Source organism: Lepidochelys kempii, chromosome 4 (genome assembly GCF_965140285.1).
Source record: "Lepidochelys kempii isolate rLepKem1 chromosome 4, rLepKem1.hap1, whole genome shotgun sequence".
Classification (NCBI taxonomy): Eukaryota; Metazoa; Chordata; order Testudines; family Cheloniidae; genus Lepidochelys; species Lepidochelys kempii.
Window position 1 is genome coordinate 9,503,361 of NC_136383.1, and position 15,022 is coordinate 9,518,382.

A 15,022-nucleotide genomic window follows, 5' to 3' on the forward strand; every position below is an offset into this window, starting at 1 on the left:
GATGCATCACAGAATTCCTAGCCCCCGGAGAGGGGGGTTAAGCAACCTCTGCACGTCCTGAGCATGGGTTGCTCTGGGGACTGGAGAGGCCCCTGGCATCACTCAGACAGCCCTGGGGGGGCCTGGCTAATTGTAGCCGTCTCCCCAGGCTGTGCTGTGGGCTGCAGCACTGCCGGGACACCACACAGTGCTGCATGCCGCGGGCCCTGCTCCTGGCATACCTCTTCTGCCCTCAGTCTGCCCACTACACCAGGGCTTGTATGGGGTTCCCTGCAGTGGGGGAATCCTCTTCTCCCTGCCCCCAGAAGTGGGGCTGTTAGGGACCCTTTATGCCACTCTGGCCCTTTCAACCAGCATACGGGTGAGTGTGAGGCACTCACCCTGAGAGTGTGGCCAGGACCTGTGGTATAGGAAATAACTCATCCACAGCTCTAGTATCATGACAATCTCTTGCTTGGTACAATACAAATGAGGGAATTACTGTCTGGGAGCATGGGCCGCGTTCGGCCCTCAGATGTGTACCGCGCATCTCCTGACCTCACTAGGGACTGAAATCTGTCACTTCACTTCTATTCCTGTTTGCCTGAACTTTGCCACGGGCCAAGCCACACTCATTATCTGAGCTACCTTCTCAGTGACTCTTCAGAAACAGGAACATTTTTACCCCACATGTGTGAATTTAGTGAAAATGGTCCCATTCTTCTGCTATTAGCATCTCTCTCTGGAGGGCTCACAGCTGGCTTTTATGGTACTAACCCATACCTTTGAAATTCCTCAGCTGGTAGCTACTAGGAAATTATGTGGCTACCTGTGTTTTTAAAAATCTCTTGACCATTATCACTGCACACCTATAAGTCTGCAGTTGTGTTTTCATTATGCCGAATAGGAACTTATCTCTGGTATCTCTTCATATACCAGCTAAAGTTCTGGCACTGGCCGGTATATAATAATGATCGCTGATATTAATATAAGTGCCTTTCATCTCTAAGAATTCCAAGCATTTGCACAAATTGAAATGCAACCGCAGTGGGGCTGGAACATGGAAGATTTTTAACAGCACGTGGCAACTCTATACAACAGTTAAAGATAGACAGAGGCAAAGGACTTCACACCTAAATTACCCACTGCAGAGAATTTTAAGTAGGGGGAATGCCTAATTACGCAAATTAAAATGTGCCCAGAGACAACTGATAGTGGGACAAGGGCCATGAGATCAAATGGGAAGAAATGCCCCAGAGTCTCAGGCTCACATCTTGTTGGAAAGACAATGCCTCCAGCCAAAGCATGCCCTCTAGCACCAGGCTGGCTCACAACAGACAGAGGCAGCGTCTGCATTCAGTCACCAGTGCCATGACCTGCAGCACGTAGGTGAGCGTAGTCAGGCTCCTATTCCAGCAATGACTTGGCTTAGCCACGCTTATCTGGGAAGAGCTCACTCAATTACAGCCCAGAACAGTTGTGTGGAGAGCATGCTGACTTAAATTCTGTACATTCATCTGTGCAAGATCTAATCCTGCTTCTGTTTGCTCCATTTCCCAGATCCCTGCAATAATAAAAGCGGTGAGCAAAATCATCAGATTTAGTGTGGCTGATAAAGTAGAAATAAAGATCTGTCGGACACACGCTTTATTACTCAAGTTAGACGTGACTAAGATGCACATTAAATGATTCTGTATCTTGCGTTTGCAAACTTGTTAGAGAAGGGAGGATCATACTGCTAAGTACATTTCCTTGTAATTCACCAACACAGTGAGCTTTCTGCATCTCCGGTACATTGCAGGTTTTGCCTGTCAAATGCTATTTGATAAGACAAGTATATATCTGCAGTAATATTCATCAGCTTTCTTCCCGTAAATAGCAGTATCTGAAAATCTGGCCTTTCGCCCAAGTCTGAAGTTGGTTTTTGAAGCAAAGCAGTTTGCTCAACCCTAATGGCAAGTATTGGTGGGTTCAGCTCTCCTCCACAAAAGGTTCGTTTCCATCTCTATTATATGGCCTCCAGAGCTTAACTGTTTGTGTTGTCTCCTGGCCAGAGCAGGGGACTGCAAACCAGTGTTTTACTGTGTGCTACAGCAATGCTGGGCTGTGAGTCATTGGCCAAGCCGCTCACTCACTGAGACACGTCTCATGGGGGTTAATTAATGTTTAGAAAGTGCTTTCAGATCCCCAGGTAACATACTACAAAGCTCTCAACTGCTCTCCCAATTAGCTTTAATTAGAAAGTTAAATAAGGTAATTAAAAGCTGGCTGAATATTCCTGAGACAGCTTTACCCATTGGCTAGATTCCACTGGCGAGCTCTGCTTTAGGGCCGGATTCTGATCATTCAGACGCTGCGGATTGCACTGTGAACTATTACTTGTAAATAAATGGACGGCGCCTGCTCTCATTGACCTCCAGGGGGGTTTTGCCTCAGTGAAACTGATGGGATTGGGCCAGAAGTCTTTAAAGGTACTGTGGAACTTATCTGGAAAACCCTTGTCTATTTGCAGCCACCTTCAGTGCACTTCTGAACAAAAGGCGATGAGCAAACCCCCGCTTCTCTAGTTGCCCAAGCTGAAAGAGAAGAAAACTTCTCACCAGTGGTTTTTGTAAGTCCACTTTCATTGTGGAAACACAATGATATTATAAAATAACCCAAAGCTCCAGCCAGTGGGTGCCATGGACCAACGTTTGCAGTGCGGGTCAGACGTGGCTGGGGGCCGTTGGCAACCATTCTGAGTGTAGCCCCGGTGTCGCCTGGTGCTCTAGGCAAACACATTCTGAATGTGGGTCCAGAAGCAGCCAGGTGCCCCGGGCAAATATGTTCTCAGTATGGGTCAGATGTGACCTGGTGCCTGAGACAAATGGGTTCTCAGTAGGTCAGAGGTGGCCATTCATGCAGGAAAATTCCTCTCTGTGGCAAATCTGGAAACCTTTCACCTTCTTGCTAACTCCTTTCCCCCCAAAGTAGGGCCAGCTATGTAAGTACTTTGTGCAGAGCTCTCCGGATTCTCAGCTCCTCTCTGGCGTGCTGCCTTTAAACCCTGATCTGGTCACTAGTGACAAGCTGTTGGATTACATGAGCCATGGATTGCCATTTCCCCATGTTAACAAACCACCAGCCGACTTGGGCTGACTGGCAGCCTCCACTAGGAGAGGCTCCCCCACCCTGGAGTCGTGAAGGTGTTTCAGGGCAGAAATGCATTAGCATAGCTGGCCTCAGGGAATCCCCAGCCGGCATGTGGCAAATGCCAGTGCTGTTAGCCCTTCATTTTCATCATTACAAAGTTCATGCTCATCTTTTATGTGCATTAAAAATAAGTTATAATCCACTGCCCTTGAAAAGTCATTGGCACATATTACTAATAGTCCTCTACGTATTTCTCACAGCAAATACTCTGAGCACTTAACTGGCACCCTAACAATTTAATTTTCAGTTTGTTTGCCCATCACTAGATCCCAATGCTGCTAGAGCAGAATAGGGACCAAAGCCTGCGAGCTTAGCACGAGCTGCAGAAGCACAAAAAAGCCTCTGCACCTACCAGCCTCTGCGCTGCTTCAGTCTCATAACTTACATGGCCTGGTTTCATTTACGGTTTCGTAAATGCAGCCACCTCTGGGGCTGAGCCCTTGAATGCTACTGTCACAGCTGAGTAATCACCCTCTGCAAGCAGCTGTACAGTGGAAATGCTGGCTAGCTTGGGGGTGTTCACATCTGGTGCTTGGGGCAAGCCCAGCTAGGGCTAGACAAGTAGACATACCGAACACGAGAGAAGCCCGAAGCAATAGTTTGGCCCCAGGAACGGAACAGGAGGATGGAGGGCTATAGGAGGTAGACTGCATTGCATAGATTCATAGCTTACACTCCCCACCAACCAAATAAGGCTAGCAGGGACCATTGTGATCATCTGATCCCCAGCATAGCACAAGCCCTATGACCTCATCCAGGGATTCCTGCATCCAGCCCGGTTAGTGTATGGTTAAACTAGAGTGGCTCTGTTAGAAAGCAAAAAGAACAGGAGGACTTGTGGCACCTTAGAGACTAACCAATTTATTTGAGCATAAGATACACCCAATGTTCATTCCAATGAATGGAGAATCCACCACATGCCAATGGTTAATTTTCCTACATTCACCAAAGGATGTATACTCCCATTTCTACCTGAACCATCCAATGCTCCCTCCCATAACAAGCCTGGGCTCTCACCAGGGTTGGAAAACACGACATGCCATCTCCATGTGGCTCCCTGCCCCAGCCGCGCTCAGAGAGGGGAAGCATGAGGCCAGGTCTGAGACCTGGCCAGCCACATGCCTTTTATACCCACAGTGTAACCACTGGGTGCAATTCTGCCATATGTACTCCCAATGAGCAGGGCATTATTCTGCCAGCATGTCCATAGAAATCAGTGGGGCTGGGCCCAGAGACGGTATTGCTCCATGTGAGTACAGGTGGCAGAACTGGGTAACGAGAGCCGTGCAGCTGAAATTTCGCTCCCATGTTTCAGGGAAGCTCTGATCCGGGTTCTGGTGGCCCAGCTGCAAGGCCTTTGTCTGCATCCCTGCTGGTTTGCTCTGGTTTTGGTGAACCCCAGCAGACTGATCACCCCCAGGAGCCACTGGCCAGCTAGACCATCTACTGGCCAGATGAGCACATACATCCAAGGGACACTCCCCACCAACCAAATCACATGTTGCCACCATGGCCCTTCCCCTGCACTAGTCATAGAATCATAGAATATCAGGGTTGGAAGGGACCCCAGAAGGTCATCTAGTCCAACCCCCTGCTCAAAGCAGGACCAATTCCCAGTTAAATCATCCCAGCCAGGGCTTTGTCAAGCCTGACCTTAAAAACCTCTAAGGAAGGAGATTCTACCACCTCCCTAGGTAACGCATTCCAGTGTTTCACCACCCTCTTAGTGAAAAAGTTTTTCCTAATATCCAATCTAAACCTCCCCCACTGCAACTTGAGACCATTACTCCTCGTTCTGTCATCTGCTACCATTGAGAACAGTCTAGAGCCATCCTCTTTGGAACCCCCTTTCAGGTAGTTGAAAGCAGCTATCAAATCCCCCCTCATTCTTCTCTTCTGCAGGCTAAACAATCCCAGCTCCCTCAGCCTCTCCTCATAACTCATGTGTTCCAGTCCCCTAATCATTTTTGTTGCCCTTCGCTGGACTCTCTCCAATTTATCCACAATGGATAAATTGGCTCATCACCCCGGCTAAATCAGACTCACTCGTCTCACCCCATGCCATGCCGCAGATGGCAAGGCTATGGGCCGCTCAGCCCCCCTGAGCCAGCAGCCCCTGCTGGGAGGAAGGGGGAGAGCATGGAACGAAGGATGGGGAGGGGAAGTATAAAACCCCAAAGAAAGGAATGTCTGAGACTAGAAAGGCCAGGAGGAGGAGCAAGTGCAGAGAAGAAGGGGATGAGGAAGAAATAAGGCAGGATTCTGAGCAAGGGGCTTTACAGAATCTGAGAGGAGCTGGGCCTGCAGCTGTGGGTAGATGCTACAGTGAAGGGGTTGGGGCTCGGGGAGCCACAGGGTGACACCTTCCATGTCTTGGGCCAGGGCCTGGCACCATGCTGCACACTGGGGACAACAGGGGAGGGCGGACAGGGAAGGTCGTTGCTTGGGCGAGGAGGTTGACAAGCAGGTGTGGCCTGCCGCCCTTCTCTCTGCCCCCCGCCCTGGCATGGACAGCCTTCCTTGGGCCCATTTCTCCTAGCAACGGGGCTGCCTGTGACCGAGGCGCTAACGGGGCATTGCTTTCAGGAACGCCCTCGAGCGGACCGAGATGTTCGAGCGTTGCCTGCCGCGCCGAGCCGTTCAGGAGCAGCCAGGCATGCTCAGCCTGCTGGCAGGCCAAGTCCACAGTGAGTGCTCGTCATCCATATTTAATTATTCCTCTTGCTCGTTAATTTTTAACTACAGCACTCCTGCTATCAAGGGCCATTAGGGGTCCCAACTTCAGGGTTCAACGAGCAGAAAAGTGCTTGTGACATTACTTGGTGTTTCTGCCTTCCACTTTGCTGGGCTGGCTGGATTGCATTAGCCAGCAGGCTGCTCCACCACTGCTTGTGAATAAAACATTTGGAGTTCATTTTCCTTTTCCTCCCCGTCACAGGCACTTTGCTTCAAGCTGAAGTTCATGAGCTCACTCGAGTTCCTGCATTTCCATGAACTATCTGAATTGCTGTAGGGAACGTCCCTGCATTACCAGCGGGTCTCTCTAAGGGTAGGCCTGGCGCGGGCAAGCCAGCTGCATGGATGTACATTGCCAAGGGGGAGGAAACCCAGAGTCAAGTGTTTCTGCCCCTCCAGGGCCAGGGTCTGCTAAGTTACTGAGTCAACAAGCGGTTGGGCAGCCCCAAGTGGCAGCTTGTGCTTATGCTCAGCCCTGGCTTATGCCCCTGGATCCTGGGCTGTTGGTCCAGTCCAGGTCCCTCTCTTGAGAATCTGTGGGCTAAGTTTAGGCTAGCCTTTCCAAAAGCAGTCCCTACCCACGATGGCAAACACGGGGAGCTGCTGGGTGTCGGGGTCTTTTGAAAAACTGGCCCATAACTAATCAACTCATGTATTTAGAGCCATTCTCCCCAACTGCCGTGCTTTAAGCACTGACCCCAGCCCTTCCTGGGCAGAGGAAACAAGGAAAGGCCTTGGGTTTTATACCGAGCCTGTAGCATTGCAGCCGTACATGATAGCCTGGCATGGCTATTTGTCCACCAGTCTGGCCCTTTAACGCAGAGTGTGGGAAAAGAACTTTTACAGCCCAGAATAGAAACGCACCATCCTGTTGGTCCCTTCAGGCCCTAAAATCTCTGAATCTAGCGGTGAGTTTTGTTCTCACTGTCTGGTGGCTTTTCATCCTGGACAGACACGTACACCCCACTCAACACTTTCAGTCGCAGACAGATCCGCAGCAGCAGCATGAACGGGAATTCTCCCACGTTTACCCTTGAACAAGGTCAGCCTTTCTACATTTTCAGCCTCCCTCGCTAGTCGGTAACCCTTGGGCTCAGCTCCAGTGGAAATGCATTCAGCATTAATAGTGGAAGGAGGACAATTACCCACAGCCTGGGGAGCAGATACAGCCGGGGTGGATTTACTAGGTATTGTAGAAAGTAGTTTGAGACCCGCTCTTCCCTCATGCGAGCGGCTGACAGTGTAAAGGGAACAGCTCAATGGGGCTATGCTACCACAGTGGAGTGTGACAGCTCTAAAGGCGAGTGGCTGGCTCTAAAATGGCCTCTCTCGGCAGGCAGTGCTTGCTTGTGCACTTTCCAAAGGTGGCCGAGTCTGTCTAACTCCGGCATCACCTGCCGATGGAGACGGAGGAACGATGTGCTCAGTTGCAGAAAAGAATCTGCAGTGACCAGAGCTAGTGAAGAAATCTCAAAATTGAACTCCCTGCGGGCCCAAACTGAGCGGCAGCAAAGCGAACCCTGGCCTAGCTCAGCGGATCCACTTGCAGGTTGGCTTGGTGGTAGGGCACCTCAGAGGCCACAGCTTGCAGGCATGTAACACCCAGCCCTTTGGTTTGTGTAGGCATTTCCTGATGCTGCTACCTATCTCTGACGCTCATCTTGGGAGGTGCTGTTCATGGGATCATATGGATGAACAGTTCATGGGATCACAGCTCTTCTTTGGCTGCCTGGTGCTGCCTCAAGAGTTCTGCTCTCTGTGTTGTGTTGGGACATGGAGGAGAAGGGAATCACAAACAGCAGTAAGACTTGCCTCTCTCCTGCTGCTTAGCTGAGTGTGAATGCTCCTGGGCTGCTGTGCATTCTGCCCTAGGAACATACACTGCTCCATAACATGTTGGACTAGGGTTTCTGACTGTCCCTCTATGGAAGGCACGCTGCTTTGGCTGTCGCTTGGGCTATGGATTGCTCCTGGTGTAATGTCGCGGAAATCACTGGCATCTCCTCCAGCTTAGCTACTCAGATACTCCATGCATGACTACATGCATTTGTATGTCAGATCAGAAGAGCATCAAAGTGTCTGGATTGTTAATGCAGGAAAAGTCGCTCCAGACAAGCCAGGTGTACGGAGACAAGTGCAGTTGCTATCAAGGAGTGATAAAACGAGTCTCTGATGGAAGGAGCTCCCCAGCTTTGGTAACATTGCGCTGCAGACTCGGCCCCTCAGGGGGGTAGAAACGTGATTTGCTTGGTGGTGGTTGCCATTTACATGTAGCTGTCGTCATATGTGGCCAGCTCGCAGCAGGGATTCACCTGGCCCCTGCCCCCTTGCCTGCAGGAGTCAGTGTTGGAAGGTCTCAAGGACTAAGACTTCCGTCTCTAAGGTTTCTGACAAATAATTTTTCAGGGCCTGATCAAAAGTGAGTTCTTCTGTTCTCTCTTCCATCATATCATTTAAGAAGCTGGAACCCAGCTTATTCAACCCATAGTGCCCAGGAGCCAGACTAGGCCCTTGCCTGCACCATGCCTGGAGTCCCACCTTTCATTCGGCTGGGATCACCTGAACCCAGAAGGTTTCTGGGGCTGTTGCAAATCCTCATCTCCTTGCTCACACTAATCCCCGCTCCTTGGAGCAGAGCTGGGCAGCAGCTGCAAAAATGTACCCCAAGCAGACCCTGGGCACCCCAGACCTAAGCTGGGGGCGAATGACCCATCCCCCGACACTTTTGTCCGCAGCCTAGCAGACCTGCCAGGGATGACCAGCTAAGGAGCCTGAACTCCTCTCTCAACAGTGGTGGTGGCTTCTGGCTTGAAAACACCGGTGCGTGAGGTGGAAGGAGCATTATTAATCACCAGCGAACACCAACCCAGTGACCAACTGCAGCTGCAGCACGTTGATCTGTCCACGTCCGTGCGACCGACACGCAGCGACAGCTGCTCGTGTAGCCCAGCACTGGAGCACCTACCTTGGGATCGGGAGCCCTGACATCTAGGCTACAGCACCAAACTCCTGACCTTACGGGTGGCCAACTCCAAACACACCCAGCCACACAAACACACGCCACACTGATTGCCTTCCAGATAATTAGCCGCACGTGCCAGTCTGGGCTGCACAGTACATATATCCAGAGGTACATATGTACGGGGTTCTTCAATACCCGGTAGATTCTAGAACTGCCTCCCGTGTCCTTTGTGTGAATGAAAGTGAAAGGATTAAGGAAGAGAGAGGTTCTGGGATACATCAGGCAGTGTGCGCAATCATCTCGGTAAGCCTGTCCCCACCCGTCCCCGGAGGATGGGTCAGCTTGATTGAGGTGAGCTCATTAATCTTCTGGAGGAGGGTCTGTTAGCCGGACAGGGGTTAGTTGTACAGGGGTGCGCTGGGGGGCCCAGCTTCGAAAGGACCGGTGGTAGAGTGAGCGAAGTTGTGGCTGGTTGGTATAAATTACCTGGGCATGCAGTGAAGCGGGATAGGTGAAAGCAGGAGGAGGCAGAGCAGGTGCTAACTCCGCTGGGTACAGAGGGTACGGCGCCCACACTTCAGGGCTACTGGGGTAAAGTGCAGGCACTGTGAGCTCATCTGCAAGAAAAGAATAAGGAGAGTTCATGGTTACAAAACAGCAATGTTCAAAACAACCGCACAAGAGAGCTCGCTTCACCTCCGGCAACTCCTCCGGCAACTGCTACCTAAGCTCAGAGGGAAAAGCCAAAAGACCGGGGGGAAAAACACTGCTCTGGAGGAGGGTCTCAGAGCCACTGTGATCCGCGCAGGACTGTGTGCTAACGTGACAGGGTAGCGGCGGGAGAGTAGGCGACTGGGATGACAGGATGACAGCTGGCCGAAGAGACTCCCCATCGGACGGACTTGTCTCGGAACGGGCTACTGCACGGGGACCAGGGTTCCCGCAAGGGAGACCATTTACCTACCAGAACACTTAGCCCTTTCAAAACTGACGGGAGGTGTTTCGCTGCCACTGTGTCGCAAGGGGGAGAAGCTCCGAGTACGAATCAAGGGGGAATATTTCCCCTGGGTGGAGACTGTTAGCCACAGTTACAGGCTGAGCCCCAGACCGGGTTTGCTGGGCCAGGACACTGCACCGTTCGGTGATGCAAGGCAGCAAGCAGTAAAAGAGACACGTAAGCATTGTAACCAAACAGACTGAGTGCTGACGCTGCCCGGGGCGTGTGTGACAACGGCAGTACAGTGATTGGGGTGCACCACAGGCCGGATCGTTCCTGTGCCGGTGCAGGGAGAGAGGGCCTGGGTCATGCCTCCCTGCTCAGAGTCTGGGGCCACTGCACCCTCTGCCACAGCCTGCCCTAGGGTGCATCCAGCCTTGCCCCTTCCTGCTCCAGGGCACCCCCCCCACTCCACCTTGAGGCTACTGCAGAGGTGGCATGGAACTGGTTCTGTGCATGGTGTGCAGGCCCCTTGAGCCAGGGGCACTCCCGCCCGCTGGGCCCTTTGTGCCAGCCTGACAGGGGAAAAGGGGCCACAGAGCAATGATGGATTGAGCCCCACTGGTCTAGAAGAACTCAAAGCATTACAACCACTGGCATTTGCAGAGAGGCCACGCATGAGTTCTGCTGGCTAGAGGGAAAGGGAAGCTGATAGTGTCGTCGCTTTGGGAGTTAGAAACATCAGCCTGGCTGTGGACACTGAGTACCCAAACTATGTCCTGATGGTCTGGTCAGAGCCATTTACCAGCTGCCAAAGATGCACAGCTGGGGCCTGATCACCAAGAGAAATCCTCTCCCCGTTATGCCATATGGGGAAAAAGGAGAGGTGCAGAAGAAGGCAGATGGGGGACAAGGAGGAGGATGGCTGGGGGGAAATGGCAGCTAGTGGCCATCTGGCCATCTCTCTATCTCATCCATCAATGGGGTCTCTGCATGCAACACTCTCAGTGGGAAGTGTCTACGGGGCACACGTTAGTGCAGCCAGGGAACAAAGGGCAGCAGAGCAGACCCAGATGGTTGGCAGTGCTGCTGTGGCAGGGTTACAAAGGGATCTCACTAAACTGGGTGACTGGGCAACAGAATGGCAGATGAAATTCAGTGTTGATAAAGGCAAAGGAATGTGCATTGGAAAACATAATCCCACTGAACGTGCAAAATGATGGACTCAAAATGAGCTGTTACCGCTCAAGAAAGAGATCTTGGCGTTATCATGGCTAGTTCTCTGAGAACATCTGTTCCATGTGCAGTGACAGTCAAATGTTAGGCGCCATTAGCAAAAGGATAGATAATGAAACAGAAAATAATAATAATGCAGCTGCATAAACCCATGGTACGCCCACACCTCGAATACTGTGTGCAGTTCTGGTCATCCTGTCTCCAAAAAGATATATTAGAATAGGAAGAGGTACAGCGAAGGGCCACAGAAATGACTGGGGGGATGGAACAGCTTCCACATGAGAGATTAATAAAACTGGGACTCTTCAGTTTAGAAGAGAGGCAGCTAAGGGGAGATACGACAGAGGTCTATACAAGCATGACTGGTGTAGAGAACGTGATAAGGAAGTGCTATTTACTCCTGCTCACAACAGAAAAACCAGGAGTCACCCGATGAACTTAACAGGCAGCAGGTTTAAAACAAACATAAGGAATGCACAGTCACATAAGGCACACTCAACCGGTGGCACTTGTTGCCAGGGGATGTTGTGAAGGCCAAAACTAGAATGAGGTTCAAAAAAGAACTAGATAAATTCATGGAGGATAGGAGGAAAAGTCTATTAGCCAGGATGGGCAGAGACGCAGCCCCATTCTCTGGATGGCTCTAAACCTCTGACTGCCAGAAGCTGGACTAGACAACAGGGGATGGATCACTTGATAAGTGCCCTGGTCAGTTCCATTCCCTGTGAAGCACCTGGCACTGGCCAGTCAGAAGACAGGACACTGGGCTAGATGGCCCAGTGGTCTGACCCAGTATGGCCGCTTTTATGTGCCTGTGAGAACCCTACGGGTCTGGGTAGGGCATTTCAGTGTTTGTGGTCCCAGATTGGATTGCATTTCTTTGTAAAAATGCATTCTTTTTTTTCCATATTTTTCCTTGTGGCAGGGCAGAGTTAAGGTTCTTCAGGTGCCCTCATTGTGCGTTTCTTATCTTAACAAATTCGGATTTCTTTTAAGTGTACTCTTAATGTGAATTACCTGGCTTTATAACACTTGCATTGGGGTAATTATAGAATCCCTGTAATTTTTTTACCCTTAAATTACTGACACATAATCTCAACATAACTCCATTTTAAGGTTGTTTTTTTGTGAGTTTCCTTCGTTTGGTAAAAATTATTTAAAATGTCATATGTGAATACTACATGAGAGACCCAAAGAGCATGCTGCCATGTGATATTTCTAATTATCTGAAGATAGATAGATAGACGCCCTTAAACCATAGTTTAAATGTTAACTTCAAAGGACAGATTCACCAGTACACCAGACCAGCACAAAGAAGCTGGAGTGGGCCAGTCACGTAGGGTGAGTTTATAGCTGCTTTGCATCACTGGAGCAGCCAAGGCACAGGGGAGAATCCAGCCCTAATTTGCAACTGACCTATTGTTTCGAGGGCTGTGTTAGTGAGATGGCACCATGTGAAGGGGGCAGGGGCAGCCCAGTGCCTGAGTCCCATTGTCTGTGCTTTAAAGGGTCCCGCTTTGCTTGTGTCTCAGCGCACAGGGGAGCCAAGGCAGCAGTGCTATGAGAAACCTTTCAGGAACTGATATCTGGGCCAGCAGGTAGCCACAGAAAAGCAGTTGGGCCAAATAATCTCCCAATGAAGCTTCTGGACGTACGTCCAGTCTCCATCCTATCCCTGAGTCATTACAGACAATGACATTACAGGCATTAATGACATTACAGGCCTATCTGTAGCCTGTAGAATAATACAATTAGAGACAACTACCATTAATGACTTAGCTCAATTTCTTCCAATATAGCCTATGTGCAAGATCATCATTAACTTTACCTATACCAAGAGTCTGAAGACTATATGTGCTAGTCTGTTGTTAAGATCATTTGGGAGAAAGAAAAGTCTGACAGATGCTAAATTTTTTTTAAGGGCCCAGTTTTTAATTAATTTTAACTCACATTTGATCCTCCTCAGCTGCATGATTCTCACCAGCCCTAGACGCTTCCGAACATGGGGGTCTTGACTTTCCCCAGCCACAGGGACCTTGCCAGCCTAAGAACCTCCCCAGTCACAAGGGTCTCACCAACCCTAGGCCTTCCCCAGTCACAGGGGCCTGGCCAGCCTCAGACCTTCCCCAGATGCTTGAGCCTCGCCAGCCCTAAACCCTCCCCAGCCACGGGGGCCTGCCCCCCCGCCCCGACCTTCCCCAGCCATGTGGGTCTCGCCAACTCAAGACTCTCCCCAGTGGCAAGAACCTTGCCAGCCCTAGCCCCTCCTCAGCTGCATGGGCCTCACTAGCCCCACGGAGGTGACAGCTAAGGGTTTTTCTCAGCACTCACAGGGTATTTCAGCTGAGATGTGGCATGGGGAGAGCCTGGGTCCCAAGCCCTCATTGTCCAGTGTGTGCTGGCCTGGCAGCTTCCATCACATTTTATGCTCTGCAGAAAGCTGGATCTCTCCAAGGAGTCACAGGAGCTGTCCTCCTCCTGGTGCCATCCCAGACCATTTCCAACACAGGCTCTCTTGGGAGAGAAGCCCTAGGGAACTGCTGGCACACAGTATTCAGACATAGCAGGTACTGTCAGGGATGAGAGAGCCAGATCCTCAGCTGGTGGAAATCAGACAAATAATTGACATCAGTGGAGCTATGCTGATTTACGCCCGCTGAGGTTCTGGGGGACAGTGTAGGAGCATGCCAGGAAGGCTCAGTACAAGCCCTTTAAGGCTGTTCTGCCCTATTGCATATCTCACAGGAACACCAGACTTGCAAACCTGCTGCAATTGCTAGATAATTCCCTTGTTGCAGAAGCTGCCTCTTTTAATTTACTGTTTTCCTAGGGTTAGTTGTGAGCCTTCACTTTACTGATCTGTGTAGATGCCACAGGAACTACACAGCTGTGAATGATTTAACAGCATCATAAATTATTTGTGGGGTAACAACCATGGAAAAAGCTGCTTACCCCAAAAAGATAAATAACAGTAGGGAAGTTGATACCAAGTTTAAGATTCTGATTAAATTGTGGGATTTATTACTCCCAGGGCTTGCATTACTTACGCATAGTGAACTTTATTGTGAACTTTATTGGAGGTTTATTTACAGCTAATGCGTAGGACCTGATTCATTCATGAGGTTTTTTCCATAAAAAGAAGCCCACTCTATTTTTCTGCCAGTGGCAGCCGATCAGAAACAGCAAGGAAGTGTGGTCCCACTCAGAACGTGGTGCTGTTCACTTACTAGTGAGTGTTCCCTGGTCAGAAACTACAATAATCTTTCAACATGGGGAGAAAAAAAAAAAAAGCTTGAAAAAATGACTTCACTGTTAGCTGCTTTTTTGTGGTACCAGTGCAGTGTAAGCTGCAGGAACTGATGCCTATAGGCCCAGGAGTAACATGTGATGCTGCCCACACTTTGCCCGGTTCCTGGATGGACGGAGCACTTTCCTTTTCATGGATACCAAAGGCAGAGTTTCACGGGCTTAGCACCCACACTGGGACCAGGTTTTGCAAAGAGCTCAGCACCCAGAAGCTCCCACGGTGGTAGGCAGGGACAAATTCGCAGAAGAGCTCTGCATCTCGGGAGCCAAGCTCTCTGGAGAATCTGGCCCTGACTGTGGATGCTGAATACTTCTGAAAGTCTGGTCCTAAGTGCAAATAAAGACTTGATTGCTTGTGCTCCCCATCTGTCTGTATCCACCTGCTCCTCTGGTCTTATACTTTGATTGTAAACTCATTTTTGTTCTGTGGTTGTACAGCACCTAGCCTGATCTGCGCCTGAAGCTTCTAGGTGCTACCACAAGGCCACTAAATAAGTGACACGACTGTATCACAGTGCCTACATACAAGGAGGCAGAGTGGACATTGTGCAGGCAACCTGAATGTCGGCATTTCCAGATTCTCACGTGTTTCTTTTGCTAGCCTTATGTAGGGTGGCCAGATGTCCCCATTTTATAGGGGACATCTGGCCACCCTACACAAGGCTAGCAAAAGA

General features: G+C 50.3%; 1 protein-coding gene across 3 annotated transcripts in view; it reads right to left on the reverse strand.

The window, feature by feature from the left end:
- RBPMS (RNA binding protein, mRNA processing factor) overlaps positions 1–15,022 on the reverse strand; it is a 139,633-nt gene that overhangs the window by 26,897 nt on the left and 97,714 nt on the right. For 2 of the 3 annotated variants that reach the window (XM_073340330.2, XM_073340331.2), the window contains one exon: positions 9,356–9,486. The exons of the other annotated variant lie outside the window; for it this stretch is intronic. In XM_073340330.2, coding sequence (XP_073196431.1) covers positions 9,356–9,486 — 131 coding nt within the window. The remainder of the gene's footprint in view (positions 1–9,355; positions 9,487–15,022) is intronic. 3 annotated transcript variants of the gene reach the window in all.